Source organism: Leucoraja erinacea, unplaced genomic scaffold (genome assembly GCF_028641065.1).
Source record: "Leucoraja erinacea ecotype New England unplaced genomic scaffold, Leri_hhj_1 Leri_104S, whole genome shotgun sequence".
In the NCBI taxonomy this organism is placed as follows: domain Eukaryota; kingdom Metazoa; phylum Chordata; class Chondrichthyes; order Rajiformes; family Rajidae; genus Leucoraja; species Leucoraja erinaceus.
Genome location: NW_026575286.1, coordinates 252,501 through 276,875, shown reverse-complemented (window position 1 = coordinate 276,875; position 24,375 = coordinate 252,501). Strand labels below are relative to the sequence as shown.

The 24,375-nt window shown below is 42.3% G+C and overlaps 2 protein-coding genes and 1 long non-coding RNA gene across 3 annotated transcripts; 2 read left to right on the top strand and 1 right to left on the bottom strand.

The window, feature by feature from the left end:
* Nucleotides 1-1,189: 1,189 nt before the first annotated feature.
* Nucleotides 1,190-12,632, top strand: LOC129715172 (calcium-activated chloride channel regulator 1-like). Its single transcript, XM_055665041.1, has 8 exons — nucleotides 1,190-1,324; nucleotides 1,759-1,983; nucleotides 3,000-3,177; nucleotides 7,450-7,556; nucleotides 7,651-7,872; nucleotides 9,301-9,562; nucleotides 10,417-10,575; nucleotides 12,586-12,632. Exons 1-8 carry the CDS (start codon nucleotides 1,190-1,192, stop codon nucleotides 12,624-12,626), a joined length of 1,329 nt encoding a protein of 442 aa, XP_055521016.1. The 3' UTR covers nucleotides 12,627-12,632.
* Nucleotides 12,630-17,826, top strand: LOC129715171 (calcium-activated chloride channel regulator 4A-like; the record flags this gene model as incomplete). The annotated part of the gene is made up of 2 exons (XM_055665040.1): nucleotides 12,630-12,810; nucleotides 17,057-17,826. Coding segments are annotated over 2 exons (576 nt in total), but the record flags the coding sequence as incomplete, so codon positions are not given.
* A 3,234-nt stretch (nucleotides 17,827-21,060) lies between these two features.
* LOC129715178 (uncharacterized) lies at nucleotides 21,061-24,273 on the bottom strand. Its single transcript, XR_008726449.1, has 2 exons — nucleotides 23,626-24,273; nucleotides 21,061-21,487 (listed from the first exon to the last, which is right to left on the bottom strand). It is a non-coding gene; the product is annotated as an uncharacterized LOC129715178 (long non-coding RNA).
* Nucleotides 24,274-24,375: the final 102 nt, after the last annotated feature.

The window sequence follows — 24,375 nt, the reverse complement described above, 5'->3', positions numbered from 1 at the left end:
GAAAGGCCAGATGAAACATTTGGAGACTAGTTTTATCGTAGTCTTCTTGCCCGGATGTGATAAGTTGTGCAGCACGCTGAAAACTTCTCGATGCATCGGCCTAGGCACAAACGACCTTGGTTTACCAGTGGAAGTGTCACATATGATGGTTTCTCTCATGTCACCGATAAGTACAGTACATCTTCCAATTTTAGGGCTGTATGCGTCTAGCGTCAATGGATAAGATTGGGATCAATGCTGCGCGCGAGCCATGGCATAAAAATCGATGAGTGTGACCACATTCAGAGCATCCACCTCCAGTTTTGATAGGGCATTCGCCAGCAGATTTGCTTTTCCGTGACACTTAGCCAGCCACCTTGTGTCACGTTTATTCCAGAAGCCCTTTTTATCTACATTCTCACCAATCATAACCTGTGTGCAGTTAAGGCCAATTAGTGCATCTGACCTTGGAGTTGCTATTGAGCTCTTGCGGCTGGACCTTCTCATGCGGCTGCTGGCAAGTCGCCAGCGGTGACAAGGTGCAAAACAAACGTGGGCTTGAAGGTGCCACAAGTCCACGCCGATCAGCAAACACACATTTTGTTCTAATCCTACACTAATCCCATTTTATTTTCACCCACATTTCTCCCCATGGCAGAGGTGTCTATACTCAGAAAGTAAAAAAAAAAGTTTAGAAGAAATCTGAGGAAGTATTAATTCACCCAAAGGTTGCTTAAGAGTCTGGAATGTACAGCCAGAGTGGATGGTGGAAGGAGAGACACGTCCAACTTTTAAGAAGCTTCTTGGCAAGGAAAGTGTGATTAGTACAGATGGGTTAACGATACTTGGCATGGATATGTTGGCCAAAGGGATAGTATCTGTGCTTTATGAATTTTTGACTATAAAAAGGTAGGGACTAATGTTTAACTTTGTGCCGAAGCCTAAACTGTGTATTGAGAATCTGTTATAAAACCTACTCATTTTTCATTTTTATTTTATTCATGCCTCGTCTAAAGTCTTGATGTATTAATAATATATTATGTGTATAGTTTACCTTAATGTTTTTTTCCTTGTGTGTTTGGCATCGTTCCTAAAATCCATGATATTTATTTTCATTATCCAGGCGGATAAATTCTGTGATGACAAGACTCACAATGCTGAAGTCCCCAACTAACAGAACAGAATATGCAATTACAGGAGCATTTGGGACATGATCAGCAAGTCGGAGGATTTCAAAAACAGTTCCTCACCCCACACTGGATCCGTCATCCCAACATTCACGTTTCTTCAGGCCAAGCACCGTGTTGTTTGCTTAGTCCTTGATGTCTCAGCAAGCATGGGGTTGGTAAGGTCTTTCTCAATATACATTTCATAGAATAGGTTTTCACACCAAAACTGACCTGCAATAACTAATATTGAATTCTTCTTGTCAGTAACTTTCGTTCCCAAAACTTTCACGCCCAGTTTATGCAGAATGCATTTTATAATCAAACAGAACTTTTTGTTTAGAAATTAATAGAAGATTGCATTTTATAGCAAGGAAACAGAACTGGTGTGAATAGCAGTGGACTTGGTGGGCAAAAGGGCCTGTTTCCATGCTGTATCTCTAAACCATTGCCTGTCCATTCCCTCCAGAGATGCTGCCTGACCCACTGAGTTCCTCCAGCACTTTGTGTTTTGCTGAAGATTCCAGCATCTGCAGTTCCTTGTCTCTACAAAGAAGTGACTGATTTTTGTGACCATCACCTTGTACATTGAAACTTATGTTCTTGTTCATAGGAGAATCGTGTAAATAAGCTCCAACAAGCAGCCAAAGTATTCTTACTCCAGATCATTGAAGATGGCTCGCACGTCGGAATAGTTAGTTTTCATTCTGCTGCATTTACTGACTCAAAGCTGAAATTAATTGATGGTGATGATGCCAGGAATGAACTTGTACAACTGCTGCCCGCAACAGCCAGTGGGGGAAGAAATATCTGCATAGGAGTTAGGTCTGGATTTGCGGTAAGATTTTCAATAATTCAACTGAATAAAAGATTTTCAATAATTCATTAGTTTTAGGCATTCCATTTCACTGCATTGCTAGCATTGAATGGGGGACAGCAGAGTTGCACAGCTAATAGAGCTGCTGCGTCATAGTGCCAGAGACCTGGGTTCGATCCTGACCTTGGGTGCTGTCTGTGTGGAGTTTGCACGTTCTCCCTTTGACCGCGTGGGTTTTTTTCCAGGTGCTTTTCCAGATTTTCCTTCCACACGCCAAAGTTGTGCGGGTGTGTAGATAAATTGGCCTCTCTACCCCGAGTTATCTATAGACAATGTGGACTTGGTGGGCTGAAGGGACTGTTTCCATTCTGTATCTCTAAACTAAACAAAACTAAACGCAAATGTAGAATTGCTATACAAGGAAGTAAAAACAGTAAAACACATGGACCCCCCTATCACCTAATCTGAAGTCTTTGACTCTGAAGGAAGGTGCCGACTTGAAATGTTGTCTACCTATTCCCTCCACAGGTGCTGCCTGACCTGCTGAGTTACTGCAACACTTCGTGTTTCGCAGAATCCATTGTTCAAGATTAAAAGCCCAGAGTGCTGGAATTACTCGGCAGGGGTTACGCAGCAACTGTGGGGAGAGAAACAAAAATAATATTTTCAGATCAATAATGAATGGCCAACTCTGTTTCTCCCTCCACAGGTCACAGGGTATATTAGACAATTAAGCAAACTTAGTATGTTTCTTATGAAGGTAAAACCAGAATATATTAGAAGTATTTTGCTCAGTGTGGAGAGAAAATGTAGAGAGAAACAAAAGTTAATTTAGACTGGCGACCTTTTATGTACCGACCTGAAAAGTCACCCATCCTCTTTCTCCACAGATGCTACCTGACCCGCTGAGTGACTCCAGCACTTTGTGTCAATCTTTGGTATAAAGCAGCATCTGCAGTTCTTTGTTTCTAGGTTTGAGGAAATCTTTTGTGTTTCCTACTCTTATGATCCGATGTTCCTAATTGATTGCTTCGTAGGTACTTCGTGCAGATGATGGTTCTACAAGTGGTGATGAAATCATATTGGTGGTTCTTGGTGAGGACAATGGAATAAACGGTTGCTTTGCAGAGGTGGAGCAAAGTGGAGCCATAATCCACACCATAGCAATAGGGCAAAATGCGACTGAAGAACTAGAGCAGCTCTCCATTATGACAGGTAATTGTTATTGATCTCCTCTGCAATTCTTGTTCCAAGTTCTGTAGCACAGGTATTAAAGCCCTGTCCCACGGTACGAGTTCATTCCAAGAGCTCTCCCCAGTTTAAAAAAAATCAAACTCGTGGTAAGCACAGAGAATGAATGTAGCAGGTACTTTGCAGCTCGGGGACGTCTCTTAGCGGCTCTTAACGCTAACAGCAGGTACTCGGGAAGACTCGCAAACGGCAGGTAAGCACGGGAAGACTCGTGAAGATTTTTCAACATGTAAATCTCCGAGTTCGAATCAGGGCAAACTCGGGAGAGCTCTTGGAATGAACTCGTACCATGGGACAGAGCTAGTAGTGGGTTTACAATGAAGAATGCTTAGCCATGGAATAACATTATGGAAACTCCCAATTTCTCTGTTTGGTAGGCTTGGCACAAATCTAATCAAACATCCATATTGTTGGTCAACAACTAGGCTAAGCTCTCCCAGTCATTGGATAAACACTTGGATCCCTGGGGAATAGAAATGGAATGCCTCAGTAAGTAGGTACATTCCAAGAAATGCAAGTTGGTAGGTTAATTACCGACTGTAAATTGCTCCGAATGCCCTAGCTTAAAAGGCAATTAGGAGAATTGTAATGAAGTTAATGGGTACGAGAAAAAGAAGAAATAATTGGGAAATAAGTAGGAGAATGCAGTTGCTCCTGAGAACTAGCATTGATGAGATGAATGGCCTCAATATGTACCAAATGAAATTATTTTCCTACCTTGACTAATGCATGTTAGTGATTCTTGTAAATGGACCCCAGGAAACTTATAGACATGCACTCTTTCTTGCTTTTCACCATTGCAAGATGACTCAAACCTGCGGCAGCCTTAAGAAGGCATCATTTATCATTAGGGATCCCCACTATTCAGGTCATGCGCTCTTCTCACCGCTACCGTCGGGCAGGAGATATACACCAGAAGGTTCCGGAACTAGTTTACTACAACTATCATGTTCTGCAGAACCCTAATCCTATTTTAGCAACAGAACCCTATGGACCACCTCTTGCACTGGCCTGGTATATTTTTTCATGTCTTATTTTTGTTTTGTACAGTTTCTTCCACCGTCCTGTGAAATTTGCATGAATAATGTACAATTTATGCTTAATTTATGATTTTTACCGTTGTTTGAGCCTATGGGCCTGAGATTTTCATTGTACCTGTACCTCACCATACTTCAGCAGCACAATGGTGCCGAGGTAGAATTGCTACCTTACTGTGCCTGAGACCCGGTTTGATCCTGACTACTGGTGCTATCTGTGTGGAGTCTGTACGTTCTCCTTGTGACCTTCTGGGCTTTCTCCAGGTGCTCTGGTTTCCTTCCACATTCCAAAGCCGTGTAGGTTTGTAGGTTAATTGGATTCTGCAAAATTGTAAATTGTCCCTCGAGTGTAGGAGTTAGCATATGGGGAGTGATCGATGGTCGGCGCAGACTTGGTGGGCTAAAGGGCCTGTTTCCGCGCTGTATCTCTTAAGTCTAAAGTCTTGTGCATATGATAAAAATCTCAACTTGACCATTATGGAACAAAGTGGACAACGTCATCATTATTTCCTTCGCTCCATGCTGCCTCACCCGCTGAGTTTCTCCAGCATTTTTGTCTACCTTCGATTTTCCAGCATCTGCAGTTCCTTCTTTAACAACCTCATAATTACATTTGTCGGCACATTGTAGCTCACTTATTTATCAATGTATTTTTATCTCCTTCACACTTCTGCTGAGAATACTTACCATCTCGAAGCCTCAGTAAGTAGGATATTTGGCCCTTCAGTGATATTGATGAACCCATCCTTGTTCCAGGAGCCCTGTCTTTAAATCCATAATAATAAATGATGAACAGATGAGACCCCAGCACATCCTTGTGGGACGCCTCCATCTGTTTTCAATTTAGCTAAATTCAAATTTATTATTATTAATTAAATTTATTAAATTCAATTTAGCTAAATTCCACTTAAAAAAAGTAGGTGCAGGGATTCTAAATGTATGCATTGATAGCTCACACATAATGGCATTGGCAAGGAAAATTAGTTTCTGCACTACTAGGGGCATGTAGGTTTGTTTTATTGTGCAAATACTGGAAGTATCATAAGCTGTCTGCAATGTATCTGGTTAAAATTTCAGATATAAATATCCATAATATTTGACACCAAGATTCTATATGTCACTGTAAAAGTAAGAGTCATGTCTATAAATTCACAATAATGAAAACAATAACATTGTTTATTCATCCACAGGATAACTGGCAAAAATAATATTTATAGCTCATAACTCATGGCTGTTAAGAAGCTGGCACTGAATTTCTACAGTCCATGAAACCTAAAAGTCGGAAATGGCTGAACTGCCCTTTATGCCTGCTCCGTCTTCATTAAATTCATAGCTGATCCTGTGAACTAAGCATATTTCCCGGCTTCATTATCCCAGGAACACTAAAACTCTATCCCATATTAGTCTGATTATATGCAATGAGTCCTTAGCCTACTGAGATATTGACTTCCAAATATTTACAATCTCCATGTAAAAAAATGGTATTTTTTAATCCCTAAATGGCTGACCCTTTATCCTTAGACTACACACCTCTTTTCGGGTTCAGCTGTGAAAGAAATCAATCTCAACAGCTCTCCCCGTCAATAGCACTCAAAAACTTACACAATACAGTTAGGCTCAGAAGATAAACACAAAAAGCTGCAGTAACTCAGTGGGTCAGACAGCATCTCTGGAAAAATGGAATAGGTGATGTTTCGGGTTGACGTTCAGTCTAAAGAAGAGTCTCGACCCAAAACGGCACCTATTCCTTTTCTCCAGGGATGCTGTCTAACCCGCTGAGTTACTCCAGCTTTTTGTGTCTATCTTTGGTTTAAACCAGTATCTGCAGTTCTTTCCTACACGTTTAGGTTCAGTTTTTTGTCACGTGTACCGAGGTACAGTGAAAAGCTTTTGTCAGATTAAAGACAATACATGTGTACAACCGAGCCATTTACAGCGTATGGTCACTTGATAAGGGAATAACATTTAGTGTAAGGTAAAGCCAGTAAACTCCAACCAAGGATAGTCTGCAGGTCACCAATGAGGTAGATGGGAGTCACAAGATGTTGACCCAATAACAATGAAGCATGGCAATATATTTCCAGGATTGTATGTTATCTGGAGGAAGGGTGCTCTATGTACCTACTAATGCCTTTCCTGGTGATGACCATTGAGGACTCAAAATAGCTTTTGTGGTACATTTTGTGGATAGACCACAAAGTAGTGACTGTTAGATGGTGGTGGAAAGAATGAATGTTTTAAGTGGCATAGAAAATACCAATCAAGTAGCAGATAATATTTCATTATACTCCTAACTTGGGTCTTCTAGGTGGATGAAAAGTAGATGAGTCACTTGCCACAGGATGTTATTTCTACAACCAACTAGGGTTAAAACCTGGGCCGTGCAGGAAGGAACTGCAGATGCTAGTTCAAACCACAGATAGGCACTGTAAAGAGGAGTCATCAACACACTGTGTCTTTACTACTATTTATTGATAATACACAAACGTTACTGCCCTAGCTGTACGTGGTCTGTCACAGGAGCTAGAGAGCGATCAATGGGTGGGGAGGTTGCAATTATACTTCTGATATGGGGAGTGGTTAGTAGTGGTGAGGTCACTATATTAAAGGTACATGCACATGTCATCTACATCCTTCCCCTTGGAAACAAAAGCAATACAGTAGTGACGGGGCGACCACGGCTCATGCGCTACGAGCAGGTAAGCAAACAGTTAAACAACAGATGAGCAAACAGCTAAGCAAATTCACCATAGCGGACAGGCGGCTTAACCAGCCACCCGGACCGGGTACGCAGCTCGCCATCTCCCCCCACTGCAGGAAGAGCAGGGGCCGGAGCGGTGACCGAACCGGGGATCCAGGAGGAGAAAGAGTAGGCGGAGTCAGAGGAGGGGATGCAGGCGCAGCGGGTGGACGGGCAGGGGAACGAGGGCTGCCAGGCGGAGAGCGGGGCTGGAAGAGCTGAGATGGCAGGGACCAAGGCATACGTGGGGCGGCAGGCAGTGTGGCGGACAACGGAGGGGAGAAAGGGTCGGCAGGCGGCGTAAAACCTGGGCTATAATGTATAAATAGTTTTACTTCCAAGTAATTTTTTCAATGGTCAAAGTTCATAAACTCATAGTATCTGCTTCTGGTTTAATTTTCAGTTACCTCTGGCCATTGGTATTATCTATGTTGATTATAAAGTTTGTTCATTCTGCAGGAGGTTTACAGTTTGCAGCAACTGATAATTTGGATTCGAATGGATTAATTGATGCATTCAGTGCATTGGTCGCAACAAACAGTGACATTAATCATCAGCCAATCCAGGTTTGATTGCTTTTCAGATACTTCTTTTCCAATCATTATTCTTGCTCACTGATTGCCGCAATGTAAACTAACAATTCCATTTGTTTGGTCTCAGCTTGAACGTTCAGGAACAAGGATCGACAACGGCACATGGATGAATGGCACGGTTGTTTTTGATAAGACTGTTGGAAATGACACCATGTTTGTGGTTACTTGGGATGCCCAGGCTCCTATTGTGATTGTACGTAACCCTAGTGGAAAAACATACAACCACGATGACTTCAGGATAAATCAAACAGAACACACAGCCCATCTTAAGATTCAAGGCACTGCACAGGTATGGACCAAAATGCATGATATATTTGACCTAACAAATCTTCTGAATAAATGCCAACAGATCAAAGATATGAAAGTCCTGAGCATATTTGGCAATAATTGTTTGATAATTTTTAATTATTCACCTCAAAGACGCAGTCTAATGGCAAAGTTCACTCCTGTTACATTTCCCCACCCTACCACCTCAGAAATTAGTTTGATACTGCACCAGTTATTTAATTATTAATTGTCTTCTAATATTTTACACCTTCAAAGATAAAACAGTGAATGATCTGTAAAGGTGGAGCCTAAGCTTTGCTAAGCTGTCAAAGACTTCTTTTAAAAAAAAAGTGCTGGAGTAACTCAGCGGGTCAGGCAGCATCTCTGCAGAACATGGATAGGTGACAGTTTGGGTTTGAAGAAGCCGAAAACAAAGGCTGGTGTGGCTAGGACCAGGGGGCGCAGCTTCAGAATAAAAGGACGTATCTTTACAATGGAGATGAGAAGGAATTTCTTTAATCAGCGGGTAGTGAATCTGGAGAAACAATACCTCATATTTCACTTGAGTAACTTACAAGTTTGATCATCGAATTCTTTAAGTTTAAGTAATATCCCCCACCCCTCTTTCGTGTGCCCCTCGTCCCAAGTACACATGCAATTCTCCCCATTATCTCGCCACACGTTCCCTCCATTCTTGCCCACTGACCCCTTCCACCAACATCCCTCCCTCTAGCTTAACATCACACTCCTCTTCTTTCCTCATCATACATCCTTCCGTCTCATTTTCAAGTCTAGCCTTCCTAAACTAACTCCACCCTACTGCCAAACAAATCCTCCTCACCTGTATCTGCCCACCACCTGCCAGCTTTTTCCTGGCCCCACCTCCATTTTCCAGCTTTCTCCCTCTTACTACAATCAGTCTGAAGAATGGTACCAATTCAAAATGTCGCCTGTCCATTCCCTCCACAAATGTTGCCCGATCCTCAGAGTTATTCCGTTTAAGAAAGAACTGCAAATGCTGGAAAAATCGAAGGTAGACAAAAAGCTGGAGAAACTCAGCGGGTGAGGCAGCATCTATGGAGCGAAGGAATGGGTGACGTTTCGACTCGAGACCCGAAACGTCACCCATTTCTTCACTCCATAGATGCTGCCTCGCCCGCTGAGTTTCTCCAGCTTTTTGTCTTCCTCCAAGTTATTCTAGTGCTTTGTGTTTTGCTCATGACAATTAATTCATTTAAGGTTGCTTGATTACACTCAGAAACATTTCTCATGGCATTTTCTGGATAGTAATCAGGAGTAAGTGTTGCAGCCATTCCTTCTCTCCTGAGTATGCAATATGGATAATAATTCGTCCACAGAGGCAAGAGACTGAATTTGTGACTTTGCTAGTGTATAGAAAGATTTTAGAGGGGGCTCCTTGATGTATAAATAATCAATGTTTGTTTCCCAGACTGGAAATTGGATCTACAACATCCTGAATCATGGAATCAAACAGTTTGTAACAACCTCTGTTACATCACGAGCAGCAGACGCAGAAATTCCCCCAGTGAATGTCAATGTATACATGAACAAAAAAGACATCATGAGCCCAATCATTATCTACGTGGAGGTTACTCATGGATTTCTACCAGTCCTGCATGCCAATGTGACAGCTATTATTGAACGTCCCAGTGGTCCTCCGATTAAACAGAAGCTTTATGACGATGGCTTAGGTAGGATACGTAGAATGTCCTCGTGAATGAGCAAGTGTACCGTGGTGTACCATTATTAGAAATATGTGTAATGGGGTTGCATCTAATTCTGGTCCCCTTTCCGTAAAAATATATTAAAGAAATTGGAGGAAGACTCAACGATGCGTGTTAGGTTCAGATGTCCTTTGCCCGTTTCAATGGTAAGCCAATCAAATCAGAACCTTCACTTGACTTTTCCACATCTCAACCAAAAGAGCGATGGTGGATCCAGGGGTGATAACTCTCCGGGAATTCCCGTATTACCAGCTCTCATTGGGACTGGGGCAAAAACGTCCCTTCTCGGTGTGTTCCTCTTTCATCTCATGGAAGTGGATTACCCGAGTGTTCAGATCAAAAATGAACATGAGGAGCAAAAATAGTTGTCTCAACTCCACCAAGGGTGGATGGGGCCAGCCACTGGTCCTTGTTGAGGGGAGAAGATACATACCACGCGTGGATGCACTCTGCATTCCACCTATGCTATACAACCCTCATCACTAACCCATAACCATCTAATGTCCACTTGGCTTACCTTTTCGAAATTACAGGATCAGCCATTGCCAAGGAAGCAGAGAAGGTTCCAGTGTCATTCCCAGGTTCCATGTCTAGCTGAGTACCATGAATTCCATGTCAGGTGCTTTGCTGTGTAGTGCTGCAGCCTGCAGGAATCACGTGATTGGGATGAACACCCTGCAAGGTCTAATTTAGTTCTTTTTTTTTTTAAGCTCTTCCAACACTATCCCTTGCATCAACAGCCAGCAGCAATCTTTATTAAATTCAACAAATGCTACCCCATAACATTAATACAAGTTTCTCCTCTTCTTTTATCCCTTCAGGTGCTGATGTGAACAGCGATGATGGTATTTACTCCAAGTATTTCCTCATGTTAAATGGAGCTGGAAGATATAGTGTTAATGTGCATGTACAGGGAGAGAAAAGGATGGCACAAGTGGCACTCAGAAGAGGAGGACATGCTCCACAGTACACAAAAAATGGTAAAAACATTTGACAATGTCATTGCAGCAATCAGGGTTTAAAACCAAAGTGAACTACTGATCTTAGCTGCTATGGAACATATTGTTGTAAATTCTTTAGTGCATGGGGGAAAGAATGGTAAAATGGTATAATATAGGATTTGTGTGAACGGAGCATTGATGGTTGCTATGGACTAAATGGGCCGAAGGGCCTGTTTCCATTCTGTATTTTTGAATGATTCAAATGTATTCTATTAGCTAAATCTCTGTTTACTCACTTAACCTTACTATATCCCTTGGTATCCTCTATACAATTGGCTCCCCTACCTTTCTTTGGTCAACTAAGCGATGCTCAACAATCTTACCTCATCTGACTTTTGCCCTCAAGTCCATTTTCCTGACCATTCCCTAAAAAAGGATAATTCCTAAAATTCATGACGGTCTGAAAGACGAAATCCTTTCTTATTTCATTTTTGTAGATGGACTCCTATCCTGAATCTATACTTTCCAATTCAAGCCTCTCCCAGCAGGGAAACACTCTTAAAGAAGGTACTTTGGTCAAGCCCTCTCAGAATTCTGTATATTCCAGTAAAGTCTCTCATTCTTCCAAATTTCAAACAACATAAGTAGGTATGTTACAAAACTTACCTCCAGCAGCGCTGCAGTTCTGTCACTGGCCGTGTGCATGACTTTGGTGCCTTTGGGGGGGGGGGGATTAAAATGTCATTTTCTCCTGCCAGTCCGAGATATATTTCCTCGGGCAACTCCTGATGCTGAAAAATCGTTCCAACTGCCGTTCTCGGCAGTTTTCTTTTAAAAAACGCACAACAATCGGCGAAAATGTGATTAAGTAAATATATAAACCGGCAGTGTTTTTACTGCTGATATTGGGTTTAAATTTTTAAGAAAGTTATGGGCTTTTGACTGTCCTCGATCACAGCTTTCGAGTTGTCAATGGAAAAGCAATAGGGAACAAGATGCTAATTTTCAAGTATTAAAATGGCTATAACATTTTTAATAATGAAGATGTGAAAGTGAATTAGGTGTCAAATTAAACTTCTGTTTATGCTTTACCTGATGGGATAAATTGCAGACTTGATTTTTAAAATCTCAAAATTTTGTGACATTGCTAACATAAGCCCATTCTGCTGGGTTTTTTTCTCGCCAAAATCAACTCATTCAATCGAAGACCCAATCTCGTGAACATTTATGCCATCAGTTCTAAGGCAACTATATCCTTCCGTAAATAAGTTCACAACTATATTCTGTGCATTGGAGGTGGTCTTAGCAGGACCCTAAAGTTTTACTCCAACAATCTTCCAAACTTAATTTGTGTTCTTAATTACTTTGTTACATCTTTGTATGCTTTTCTTCAAAATGGATAATCTATTTTTTTTTTTCATCTGCCACATTTCCCTCCTATTACTCCAACTATATATCTCGTGAGCTCTTGGCATCCTCCTTATAGCTCACTTTTCTACCTATCTTTGTATCAGTCATAGATTGAGTTATAGAGTTATGAAGCATGGAAACGGGTCCTTTAGCACAACTTGTCCATGCCAATGTCTTACCAAAATCTTGTACAATTGTGATATAATGTCCTGATTTCTATACTCAATACCCTGACTATACATTTTATTGTACCAATTGGTATATGTGACCAATAAATGTATCTTGTATACCCAATACCCTGACAGATTTAGGCCAACATACCAAAATATTTTGTTACCACCCTTTTTACTTGGGACATCACTTTCAGGGAACTATGTACCTGCACTCCATGATCCCTCTGGTCTATAAAGTTGACTACATTGCACATGGCTCATTCATCTAGGTCATTAATGTAAACTATAAATACTTGAGAGCCTTGTACTGATCTCCAAGGCATCTGGTTTATTCCAGCTTTCCAAGATGAAAATGACCTGTTTGTTTGACTAATGTTCTCAATTTCTATTTCCAGTGGCTTTGATAAGTTCCCTTTAAGTTTATGTCGCAAATCTTAATGATGTGCACCTTATTGTTTTCATATAGGAAATATCCAAACACATTCAGCAAATCTTCCAAACAAGTAGTGTCTTGTGGCTCAATTAGGAGGCTTCCAAAGGGTCAAATCAGGAGGAACAATTTTAGTCCCCTCAGAAGCACTCAGTATTGACTTCAGACCATGTAAAATCACAGATCTTCAAGCAACAATAGTTAAAAATAGAATTAAGCTGGAATGGACAGCGCCAGGAGGAGACTATGATCAAGGCAAAGGTAAATTGTTCTGATTTTAAACTAATTAATCTTTGTAGTTTCTCTAAAGTTCCTAAAATACCAGATTCAGATTCAACTTTAATTGTCATTGTCAGTGTACAGTACAGAGACAACGAAATGCAGTAATCCAGTCAGTAATGTAGCTGTTCTTCCCTCCAAGTGCCTTCATCACTAAATACTGTTGCAACACAGAGAAGCAATGAATGAGGTGAAGGCAAATTCAACGCTAGCATTTATATCAAGAGAACTGGAATACAAAAACAAAGATGTAATGCTGAGGCTTTATAAGGTGCTGGTCAGGCCACTTTTGGAGTACTGTGTGCAAATTTGGGCCCCATATCTGAGGATGGATATGCTTGCTCTGGAGAGGGTCCAGAGGATGTTTACAAGAATAATTCAAGGAATAAGTGGGTTAAGCATATGGTGAGCGTTTGACAGCACTGGACCTGTACTCGCTGGAGCTTAGAAGGTTGAGGGGGGGGATTTAAATGAAACTTACAGAATAATGAAAGGCATAGTGGAAAGGATGTTTCCACGTGGGAGAGTCAGTGGTCATAGACTTAAAGAGTGCTTGTTAGAAAGGAGGTGAGGAGGAGCTTCTTAAGTCAGAGGGTAGTTAATCTGTGGCACTCATTGGCACTTAGGGCTGCGGAGGCCAAGTGAGTGGATATTTCTACAGCAGAGACAGACAAATTATTGATTAGAATGGATGTCAAGGGTTATGGGGAGAAGGCAGGAAAATGGGATTAAGAGGCAGAGATCAGCCATGACTCGATGGACCAAATGGCCTAATTCTACACATAAAACGTGAACAATTATAAAAGTGCTGGCAGCATTTTAAAAAACAATTATTGACATGGACTGATACTCCTGGTGAGACACCTAGTACAGTAATGGCAAGTCAAGCTTTGGCGGGGTATGAGTTGGGAACGTGGAACTATTGGCGAGGAGTATCAATATCCATTTTATTGTGACAATTTTTGGGTGCAGGATGTGATTAGTGGATCTATTATGATGAGGGCAGAAAAAGCACAAGAAAATAAACAAATACAATGCAATTATTCTAAATACAAACTGCCAGAGGAGTGCAGGATTAACTCAGCTGGTCAGGCAGCATCTCTAGAGGATACGGATAGGCAACGTTTCTGGTGTCCTCAGAGATGCTGACCGTCCCCACGGCATAACTTTCAGTTCAGGGCTTTGGGAGATGTTGAACGTGTGGTGCATGTTGGTCTAGATAGCCAGAAAGTTTCTTATTTAACTATTTAATAGTGGTTTCTCATTAAAAGTATACGTACATGCTTTTTTGTTGTCTGTAAAGGATCGCTACTCATCGCATTTAAATAAGTAATCTCTCTGGTAATGTAATGCACAAAACTGTCAGCTTAAGACCATGTTCTCAAATCCTGGTAAGGGGGCTGAATTTGCAATGACTCGGACAGGGCCGGCCTTAGAAGGTGCGGGGCCCAATTTGGAACAAATTTCATAGAAATATAAATATATAATTATAAATGAGTCGTATTCAGGCTGGTGCCGTAATTACTCGGGGTAGGCAGTCAGTAGGCTTTTTAAAAAATCTTAAATCACGCATGCGCAGATTGTTCTCTCCGTAAAACGAAAAATAAAGAAAGTAACAATTCAATTTGCCCAAGGCTTCCAAATGTCCTTCTTTCTGAATTACTGAATGGGTGGGGGGTGGAGGGTGATGGCAGGCGGAGAGACGGTGGGGAATACGGGAGCACACCGGGACAAGTTGAATTAGTTGTGATCTTATTGAATGACAATACTAGTTCAAGGGACCAATTGGGGGGGGGAGTGTTCCTTTCACAGCGTGTGGTGTCTGGTCGGTGGTAATGTTGCGGGGAGGGCAGGAGCATTGAGAAGGAAGGGGTCGGGGATCATGCCAGTAACCCACTCGCTCACCGCTGCCACGGCGCTCCGGGCGCGGAGCCACAGCATTGTGGCTGGAGAGGGAAGCAGCTCATGTGGCTACGAGTGGCCGTCGGGACCGGACAGCGGAACCGACTGCCATCTCAGCGCCTACTGCCGGCCTGCTCACCTGTGGAAATTATCTCTGAACAGTGAGGGGACCAGCTCAAGAGCAAAGATCATAGAGCGGAGTGGGTCAGTGGGTGATGGATAATAGGACAGTGGGCAGTGGAGCTTACTCCTGTGTCAGCATGAACAAGGGACCAATTGAAGTAACTCACACTGACATAGCTCCACCACCCGCTGTCCTGTTATCCATTGCCTGCGGACCCGCTCGAGCTGGATGCTAGCATGATCCCCGACCCCCTCCTTCACAACGCTCCTGCGCTCCCTGCAAATTTACCCCTGGCCAAACTATCCGCACGCTGTGAAAAGAACTCTCTCCCCCCCCCCCCCCCCCCCCCCCCCCCCCCCCCCCCCCCCCCCCCCCCCCCCCCCCCCCCCCCCCCCCCCCCCCCTCCCCGGCAGCACTGTCCTTTTACAGCCACTTCCCATTTTTCAGCCACTTCCCATCAGCTGCTAGCAATGAGGGATAGACTTGGCTATCCTTCAGTACAGCAACATCGTTCTTGATGCTATAAGCTCCCCATAAAAGTTTTTTATTTAACTCTGAAATTGAAGATAGACAAAAGCTGGGGTAGCTCAGCAGGACAGGCAGCGCAGGGACTCTGGAGAGAAGCCCCTTCTTCAGACTGAACTGAAATCTAGTCTGTGAGCGTACTTGTGATTGTCTGAAGAAGGGTCTCGACCTGAAACGCAACCCCTTCCCCAGAGCCACTGCCCGTCCCACTGAGCCACCACAGCCCCTTTCAACTTCAGAGCCAAACAAAAAATACAGAGTGCTGGAGGATTCAGAAGGATTCTATGATTACTCCCATTCAGAAGACAAGCTTATGATGAAGCGGTCTTGCTGTCCATCCAAATGTATAAGGAAACAAATAGACAGTAATGTTCATATGCACATACAGACAGAAGCACCCACACACTCGCATACATGAACAAATTGGATAAACTGGTGATTTATTAAGAGCATCTCAGATGAAAAGAGAAAGAAGTGGAGGCAATAGTAAGACCATCAGATGTAGACAATATCAGTAACAGCAGTTGGTTTTTTTTTTTTTTTTTAGTTCATTGATACAACACGGAAACAGGCCCTCCGACCCACTGAATTCAAGCCGACCAGCGATCCCTGCACACTTATACTATCCCACACATACTAAGGACAATTCACAATTATACCAAGCCAATTAACCTAAAACCTGTACGTCTTTGGAGTGTGGGAAGAAACCGGAGCACCACGCAGGTCACGGTTTAAACGTAGAAACTTCGTACAGACAAGCGCCCGTAGTCAGGATTGAACCCGCGTCTCTGGAGCTATAAGGCAACAACTCTACTGCTGTGCCACTGTGCCACCCAGTTATGCAATCTCCTTCTTATTTTTAGCCCATCCTTTGGGATCGAAGATGACTTGCTTCCACTGGTTTGTTAGTTATGAGATAGCTATTATAACCATATAACAATTACGGCACGGAAACAGGCCACCTCGACCCTTCAAGTCCGTGCTGAACACGTATTCTCCCCTAGTCCCATATACCTGCGCTCAGACCATAACCCTCCATTCCTTTCCCGTCCATATAACTATCCAATTTATTTTTAAATTATAAAAATAACAAGTCCCCCCCTTAACAAGTCCCCCCCCTCGAACCAAGTCCCCCCCTTAACCTTCTGCGCTCCAAAGAATAAAGCCATAACTTGTTCAACCTTTCTCTGTAACTTAGTTGCTGAAACCCAGGCAACATTCTAGTAAATCTATTGTTGACCAATGTGGTAACCGCAGACTCTTCCATTAATTAGGCAGTTAAAGTGAGATGGCAATTTGGCAGTTTGTGGGATGTTAGGCTCCTGAGTAGTCTTGATGCATGAAGTCAAAGTTCTCAATTGCTGTTTCTCATATTCCGCAGTCAAAGACCACAGATTCTCAGTCGGGTGTGCCAAGTTATCATTATCCATTTTTGAGAATGGCCTGTACTTTTATTTAACCATATAACCATATAACAATTACAGCACGGAAACAGGCCATCTCGGCCCTACAAGTCCATGCCGAACAAATTTTTTTCCCCTTAGTCCCACCTGCCTGCACTCGTACCATAACCCTCCATTCCCTTCTCATCCATATGCCTATCCAATTTATTTTTAAATGATACCAATGAACCTGCCTATTTATACTGGGTATTCCATTATTTCCTTAATCTTTTAGCTTCGCACTATGAAATGAGAATAAGTGACAACCTGCTGCAACTTAGAGACAACTTCTTCAATGTTAATCTGGTTAATTTGACCAGTATGAAACCACGATCATTTGGTTCCAGAGAAACAGCCACAATTGTTCTCGAACATAGAGAACTGCAAAACGGGGCAACTCTGTATTTTGCTGTCCGTGCATATGATGAAAATCGGCGGGTTTCTGAAATGTCAAATGTGGCCAAAGCTTCTGTCTTTGTACCTTTAATTGAGCACCCAAATGATGTTAACATATCAGTGATAGTTTCAATTGTAACCATTGCTATATTTATTGTATGCTTGATTATTTTGATCACAAATTGTGTTCTGAATAGTGTTAGCCAAAAGAGAATTTTGGCAGATGAAGAGTAATAAATTAAAATCTAATGCAAAAGTTAACAGACCTAATTAAAGAGATTTAAAATGGTAATAAAACCAAATTATACACCAATGGGTTTGGAGGGGAAGGTTCAAAGGCAGTTTTCTTGCTATTTGTTGTAACTTCAGTACTTTACCCATGCATATCCAAGGACGATGTTATAAGATGTACTTAAATACTTTCTAGGTTTCATTGACTTTAGAGTTATAACATAATTTAGCATGGAATCAGGCCTTTTGATCCAACTCTTCCATGCCAACCGCAATGCTCCTCTACGCTATTCCCATTTGCTCGCATATCGCTCTCACCTTACCTATCCGTGTACCTGTCCAAATGTTGTTATAGTACCTGCCTCAACCTCGTCCTCAGGCAGCTTGTTCCATATGTGTAGTTTTACAATACTTGAGAGATTTTAGCACAGAACATTAAAAATGTCATATCTTCACTGTTTCAAGTAGTATGGTACAGGTGCACAACCTTTTATCCGAAATTCTGGAAACCGAAAAGCTCTGAAACCTGGAGGGAGACACTTAAACATCTGTAAATCATTGCTTAGATGTTAGTCAGTTAGTTTGGAGGGCTTTTATGTTGTGGTGGGTGAAGGGGGAAACTTTAATTCTCCAGAGAACTTTAATACTCGCAAGCAGCCCCAGCTCCGCAATGTTGGGAGTCGGCGGCCACAGCGCTCCGAAGCTTACCGCACAGCGACCCGGAAAGGCATTGCCCGCTCCCAGCTGGTATTCCAGCGCTGCGCCGCCACCGACTCCCAACATCGCGGAGCTGGGGCTGCGGGGCCAGAGATCGATTTCGCCGGGGTCTGAGCTCCAACCGGCGCCGCTCTTGGCCGGACGCCCGCAGCCCCAGCTCCACGATGTTGGGAGTCGGCGGCCACAGCGCTCCGGAACTTACGGCACGGCGACCCGGAAAGGTATTGCCCGCTCCCCGCCTCTCCGTCCAGGTAGGGGACTAAGATTATAATCATCATTTAATCTTCTACTGTCAGAGGGGTACAAACCGAGACAGTGCAGTCTGTCCTCACAATTTAGCTAAAGTAAAGTTTCCCCCTTTACCTCCCCCCCCCACCCCCTCCTTCACCACATAAAAGCCCTCCAAACTAACTGACTAACATTTATGCAATGATTTACAATGATTTACAATTATCGCGTTTGCTCGCTGAATTTCATCAAAAGTAAGGCATTATTAACTTACTTTTGATAAATTCAGCGAGCAAACGCGATAATTCCCGATATTTTGGACCTGTAAATATCCACGGCAAATGTCGGCTGTTCATTTCCGCCGGTTTGGCACCTTCAGTTCCCTCTTGAATTTATCTTACTTGCTATCTTTTTTTTCCCCTGTATATCTAGGTAGCTTGTGCCTCACGGTCACCCCGACTGGCACAGTAAATTCCAGCTCACAACCTCGCCGTTTTCTATGTTTTTAACGGGTGGGAAAATGCGTTTTTTCCCATCCACTAACATGTACCGAACCCTCGAGTGTCCTCCACTTGAGAATTTTGGTCACGTGGGTGCGGATCTACGCTCCAGTGACCTTTAGTGAAATCACCCTATATGCTTTAATTTCAGGTCATCAAAGTAAGATTGTTTAATATTTGTTTCAGAATGCTTCTATCTATAATAACTGAAATGTCTTTCAGTTCTCTTAATTTTTAATAAAGTTATGGCCATTTCACTGTCCTTGATCACAACTTTTGTGTTAAGTCAATGAAAAATCAATAGGGAACAAGATGCTAATTTCCGAGTATGAAAATGGCCATAGCTTTTTTAATACTGAAGATATGAAAGTGAATTAGGTGTCAAATTAGACTTCTTTTTATGCTTTATCTGATGGGATAAATTGCAGGCTTGATTTTTTTAATCTCAAAATTTTGTAACATTGCAACTCCATGACCTCAAGATGTTCGAAATAGCCTGACATTCAATAAACTTGTCCAGCAAGCCACACCTTCTGCTTTTATCTCTGGTCTTTGTTCCACCATCTACCTATCAAAAACACCCCTCGTTTGTGTCCACTATTACTTGCCTTGCCCGGCTCCTTTTCTCCAGCTTTCTTCTCCCCCCCCTTCACCAAAATTTCACTATCCAAGTTGTTGTATGAGCAAATTTTAATTATAAGCAGAGAGAATCAGGAAAGTGTCTCCACTTGTTTTCATCTGCGCAAAACAATTAGATAGTTTCATTCGGGAGTTAACTTGGGCCAGGACCCTTCAGATGTTTTGTTGTAGCGACCAAGCAAGCTGGAAGAGAAATGGGGGTAAGACAAAGTCTGATAAGTGAGTCTTCTTGGTTTCTTGGTCGTCCAAAATATTCCAAATGGAATTTAAACTGGAGGTGGAGAAACAAAGTACTACAAACCAAAGATGAAAGAGCAAAGCAAATTCCACACAGGATTTGAGCCAAGGGTCGAAACCCGGGCCTAGAAACATAGAAAATAGGTGCAGGAGGAGGCCATTCGGCCCTTCGATGGTGAGAGGCAGCAGCTCTACCAGCCAAAGATCCTAGAGGATCCTCTAGGATCTTTGCTACCAGCCGCCCATTTTCTTTTACTTGGCAGTGCCCGTCCCAATATTTCTGCACCCAGGGCACTGAAAAAGCATTTGGTAAAAGGCAATAATATTGAAAAGAGCACCTTAATGAGGCCGGGCCTGGCAGCATCTGTGGAGGTGATGGATAGGCAACGTTTCGGGTCGGGATCCTACCGGAGACTTGTAGTCCATCGCACCGAGCGAGCGCCAATGTAAACAAGCCCGCCGGTGGTGGCGGTGTCCCGCGCGCCTCGTTAACGGCAGTTTTAAACAGCGCGCGCCTCGTTAACGGCAGTTTTAAACAGCGCGCGCCTCGTTGATGGTCATTTTAAACAGTGCGCGCCTTGTTAACGACCGTTTTAAACAGTGCGCGCCTCGTTAACTGCCATTTTAAATTGCGCGCCTCGTTAACGGCCGCTTTAAACAGTGCGCGCCTCGTTAACGGCCATTTAAAACAGTGCGCGCCTCGTCAACAGTCATGTGCAAAGATCCTAGAGGAGCTCCTCTAAGATCTTTGGTCATGTGTACGAAAGGGACTATAAATGCTGGGCTGAATGGCCTGCTCCTCAACCTATGTTTCTATGTTTTTCTATGAGCTGCTAAATGCAGAGGAGTTCCAGCAGGTCAAACAGGACCTGTTGATCCACTCCCAGAATAAACAAAAGGGGAAAGCAATGGAAGTTAAGACACTGATGTCCCCTAGAGGCACAAAGAAAATGGAGATGCTTTCTATCTTTATACGTTTCTTCACTGTGGTCACTACCTCAGGTCTCCCCATCGAGTTTCGTCCAATCATAACATAAAGCCCACGTTCCCACGAGAAAGTCCAGGAATGTCTCGGACCATGTCCTGACGTCAAAGACTCCCAAGGCCTTCTGCTGAAGTTGTTATCTGTTTGCTACTTTTTATCTAGAATTTCTCTCTGTTCTGTATATTGTTACTTTATTCTACCAGCAGTCTGGCTTCTGCTGATAAGCTCATTTCTTTCTAAGTTATATTTTTCAGAGTTCTAGTATAATTCAACCATCCCTATAAACCCTTTTCTCACAATCCACCATTTTTCTTTTTGCTACGCATCTTTTGAATTATACTATATCTTCCTTTTCTAGTGCTAGCAGCAGATTCTTCGCCTCCCTATCCTCCTCTCGCTAGTCATACTGTGTTCTGAAGGCCAGCGCAGGGAATAATACAACATCCGAATAGGCACAAAGTCAATGGTTCCTTCCCTTCACGCACAGTCTACGGGCTGATATTGTCCGGTGGGGCCTCCACAGGACCCTTAAATCGGTTTGCGTGTGTCCACCCTTTTTCTTTTGTTCGTACTGCTGTCTCGGTGATTAATAACACAAGGTAGGGTCCAGTCCACTTTGGTTGCAGCTTTTCTTCCTTCCATGATTTTACAAGATCCCAGTTCTCTGCTTTCACAGAATGGATTGGCAAGTCGAGATGGGGACTCTGTGCCAACAGCTCCTTGGTTTTTAATTCTGTAATAGAATGAGATACTGCCAGTAAACAGTTCCTTAAGAAAACATCATTACCATGGTGGGTATTCCTTCTATCTTTCCCAAATAATAAAAACCTAACTTGTTCAACCTTTCTCTGTATCTTAGTTGCTGAAACCCAGTCAACATTCTAATTGATCTCCTCTGTACTCTCTATTTTGTTAACCTTTTTCCTATAATTATGCCTACCAAAATTATACACCATACTCCACAATTGACCTCACCAATACCTTGTACAATTTAACATTACAACCCAACTTCTATACACAATGCTCTGATTTATAAAGGCCAACACACCAAAATCTTTCTTTACCATCCTTTCTACACGAGATTCCACCTTCAGGGAATTATACACAGTTGTTCCTAGATCCCTCTGTTCAACTTCATTCCTCAATTCACAATCATTTACCATGTAAGTCTAATTTGAATTTGGCCTGCCAAGTTGTATCACCTCACACTTATCAACATTAAATCCATCTGTCATGTTTCAACCCAGTCTTCCAAATGACCTAAATCTCTCTGTACATTTTTTAAAATCTACTTAATTATTCACAACACCACGTATCTTAGTATTATCTACATACTTCTTAATCTATCTTACCACACCAACATCCATATTATTGATTCACATGACAAACAACAGTGGTCCCAACACACATCCCTGAGGTACCCCTCTAGTCATTGACCTCCAACCTGATAAACATCCATCCACCATTACTCTCTGACATTTCCCAACAGTCACTTTTAATCCATCTTGCTATTCCTTACTAACCACTTCTTAACCAACCTTATTTCCTTTATTGAACTTTGTCAAAGGCCTTACTGAAGTTCACCACTTTAACCTCATCAATTTTCCTAATAACCTCTTTTAAGAAAAATCATGATTAGTCAAATGTCACAATCACAAATCCATGCTAATTCTTCCTAATCCTACCCTATTTGTCCAAATTCCTATAATATTGTCTTTAGTATCCTTTCCATTATTTCCCACCACTGATGTCAAACAAGTTCTTGTTAAAACTCTACTCTTCTTTGTCCTCCTGTTCAATTACCTCAGGGCTATTATCTATTCGTACCTGTGGGACAGCCCTCATGTAATTATTGAAATCGTACTAGGTATCTCAACCTTCTAAACGAACATCGGTCGGTGATTTAGAAAACTCATACATACACCTTGTCTTCAGGTTTAAAGGGTCCTTCTTCCTGGTCCATCTCCGACAGCTTTTACTTTACCTGTTCATAAATAGACTTGTATATCATTATTAACTGTTTCATATACTTTTTAAATTCTATCTGTAACTGTTCCAAACTCGGTCCCTTGCAGGAACTTCTCCATTGTGTCACCTGCTGGTTAGTTTGCATGCAACATTTCTTCAGTGCCAATGGCAGAGCATTACACAAATCTTATTTATTTTAACCTTCAATGTTCCATTTATTCTTTTCATCAAATGAAAACAATCCGTTGTCAAAGCTGATTTCTGTAGGTTTACCAAACCTCTTAATTACCTTATTCAACATAAACGACACTACAGTGCTCATACCTAAATCGATTCAGACTTACCCTGGACATCTCTTCCAGATGCTGTTTCAGCTGCTTTGTCTGCATTTTAATTTAACTTCTTTGACATGTACTTTTTCCATTTCACCATACAATTTCAAAATTCCCAATCTAGTCTGAACTATATCCTGCCTTTCCCAAGGTCATCAACTGCTGTCTTATATTCTGAAGTATTTCTCTCTCTTCACTTGTGGAACAAACCAACAAATTGTCCACATCAGCAAATACTTTCTAAGGGTATACCATATAACCATATATCGAACCTGCCTCCACCACCTTCACTGGAAGCTCATTCCACACAGCTACCACTCTCTGAGTAAAGAAGTTCCCCCTCAACTTTCAACTCTGCCTTTCCCATCTAATTAAAAAACCTACCTCATCCTAGCCTTTCTTGACATCCTTCCTTAAATCCCTTTCTCTCTCTTGGGGACCCCAGTCCTGTTAGGGCTTATAATCTCCAGATTAATTTCACTCCTGATAGGACTTTGAGGAAAAGTTCCCCAAGACATGTATTATTGGCATGTAATTCTCTGGCCCCGCTTGGTTCCCTCATAGGACTCACTTGTGTCAGTTCATCACTTATTTCAGTCTTTTCAACCAGGGGCTTTGTTCATTGACATTGACCGCAGAGACCAACTGTTTGCTGAATCGGGGGTTGGAAATAAATGACAATCCCACCACCTCCTTCAATTCTGCTTGACTTTAAGAAGAATGACTTCCACCACAATAGTTCATAATATAATGTCCACATGCCTTCTTTTTCTTGTTCATTTTCAACTCTCCACCTTCTCATTCCCCTTTGTTCCTTGGGGTTCACCTTAAGTGGGTAACATTTGCTGAGGGGCCTGCATACCCTCGGTCATGACGGCATCCAACCAGAAGATGGCGCTGTAGCCGGTAAGTTTGTGAGCGGCGGCCATGTTTGTAGTCTTTTGTCGGCCCGGTTGTAACAATTTACATCATCTTTATCTGACACTTAGTGGTTCCCACCACTTTTACCAATGGTGCCTTCAAATCTTTCATGGCCAATAATCGTCCCACGTTCTCCTCCTCCAAAGCCCTAATCCATTTCCTTCCCCATCAGGGATATAGGGTGAGGCATTTTTATTTATTATTTATTTTTTTTTTTTTTTTTTATTTTAATTTTTTTTAGCCCTCTCAGTTTATGGGTGCCCCAAGGGATAATCTGTCATCCTGTCGTCTCCTACTTCTGTTCTCTCTCTCTCTCTCTCTCTCTCTCTCTCTCTCTCTCTCTCTCTCTCTCTCTCTCTCTCTCTCTCTCTCTCTCTCTCTCTCTCTCTCTCTCTCTCTC

Coding starts and splice junctions, on each gene's coding strand:
- LOC129715172 (XM_055665041.1), top strand. CDS start 1,190: ATGATCAGCAAGTCGGAGGATTTCAAAAACAGTTCCTCACCCCACACT. Junction 7,557..7,650: donor TTAATCATCAGCCAATCCAG/GTTTGATTGCTT, acceptor GTTTGGTCTCAG/CTTGAACGTTCAGGAACAAG. Junction 9,563..10,416: donor GCTTTATGACGATGGCTTAG/GTAGGATACGTA, acceptor TTATCCCTTCAG/GTGCTGATGTGAACAGCGAT.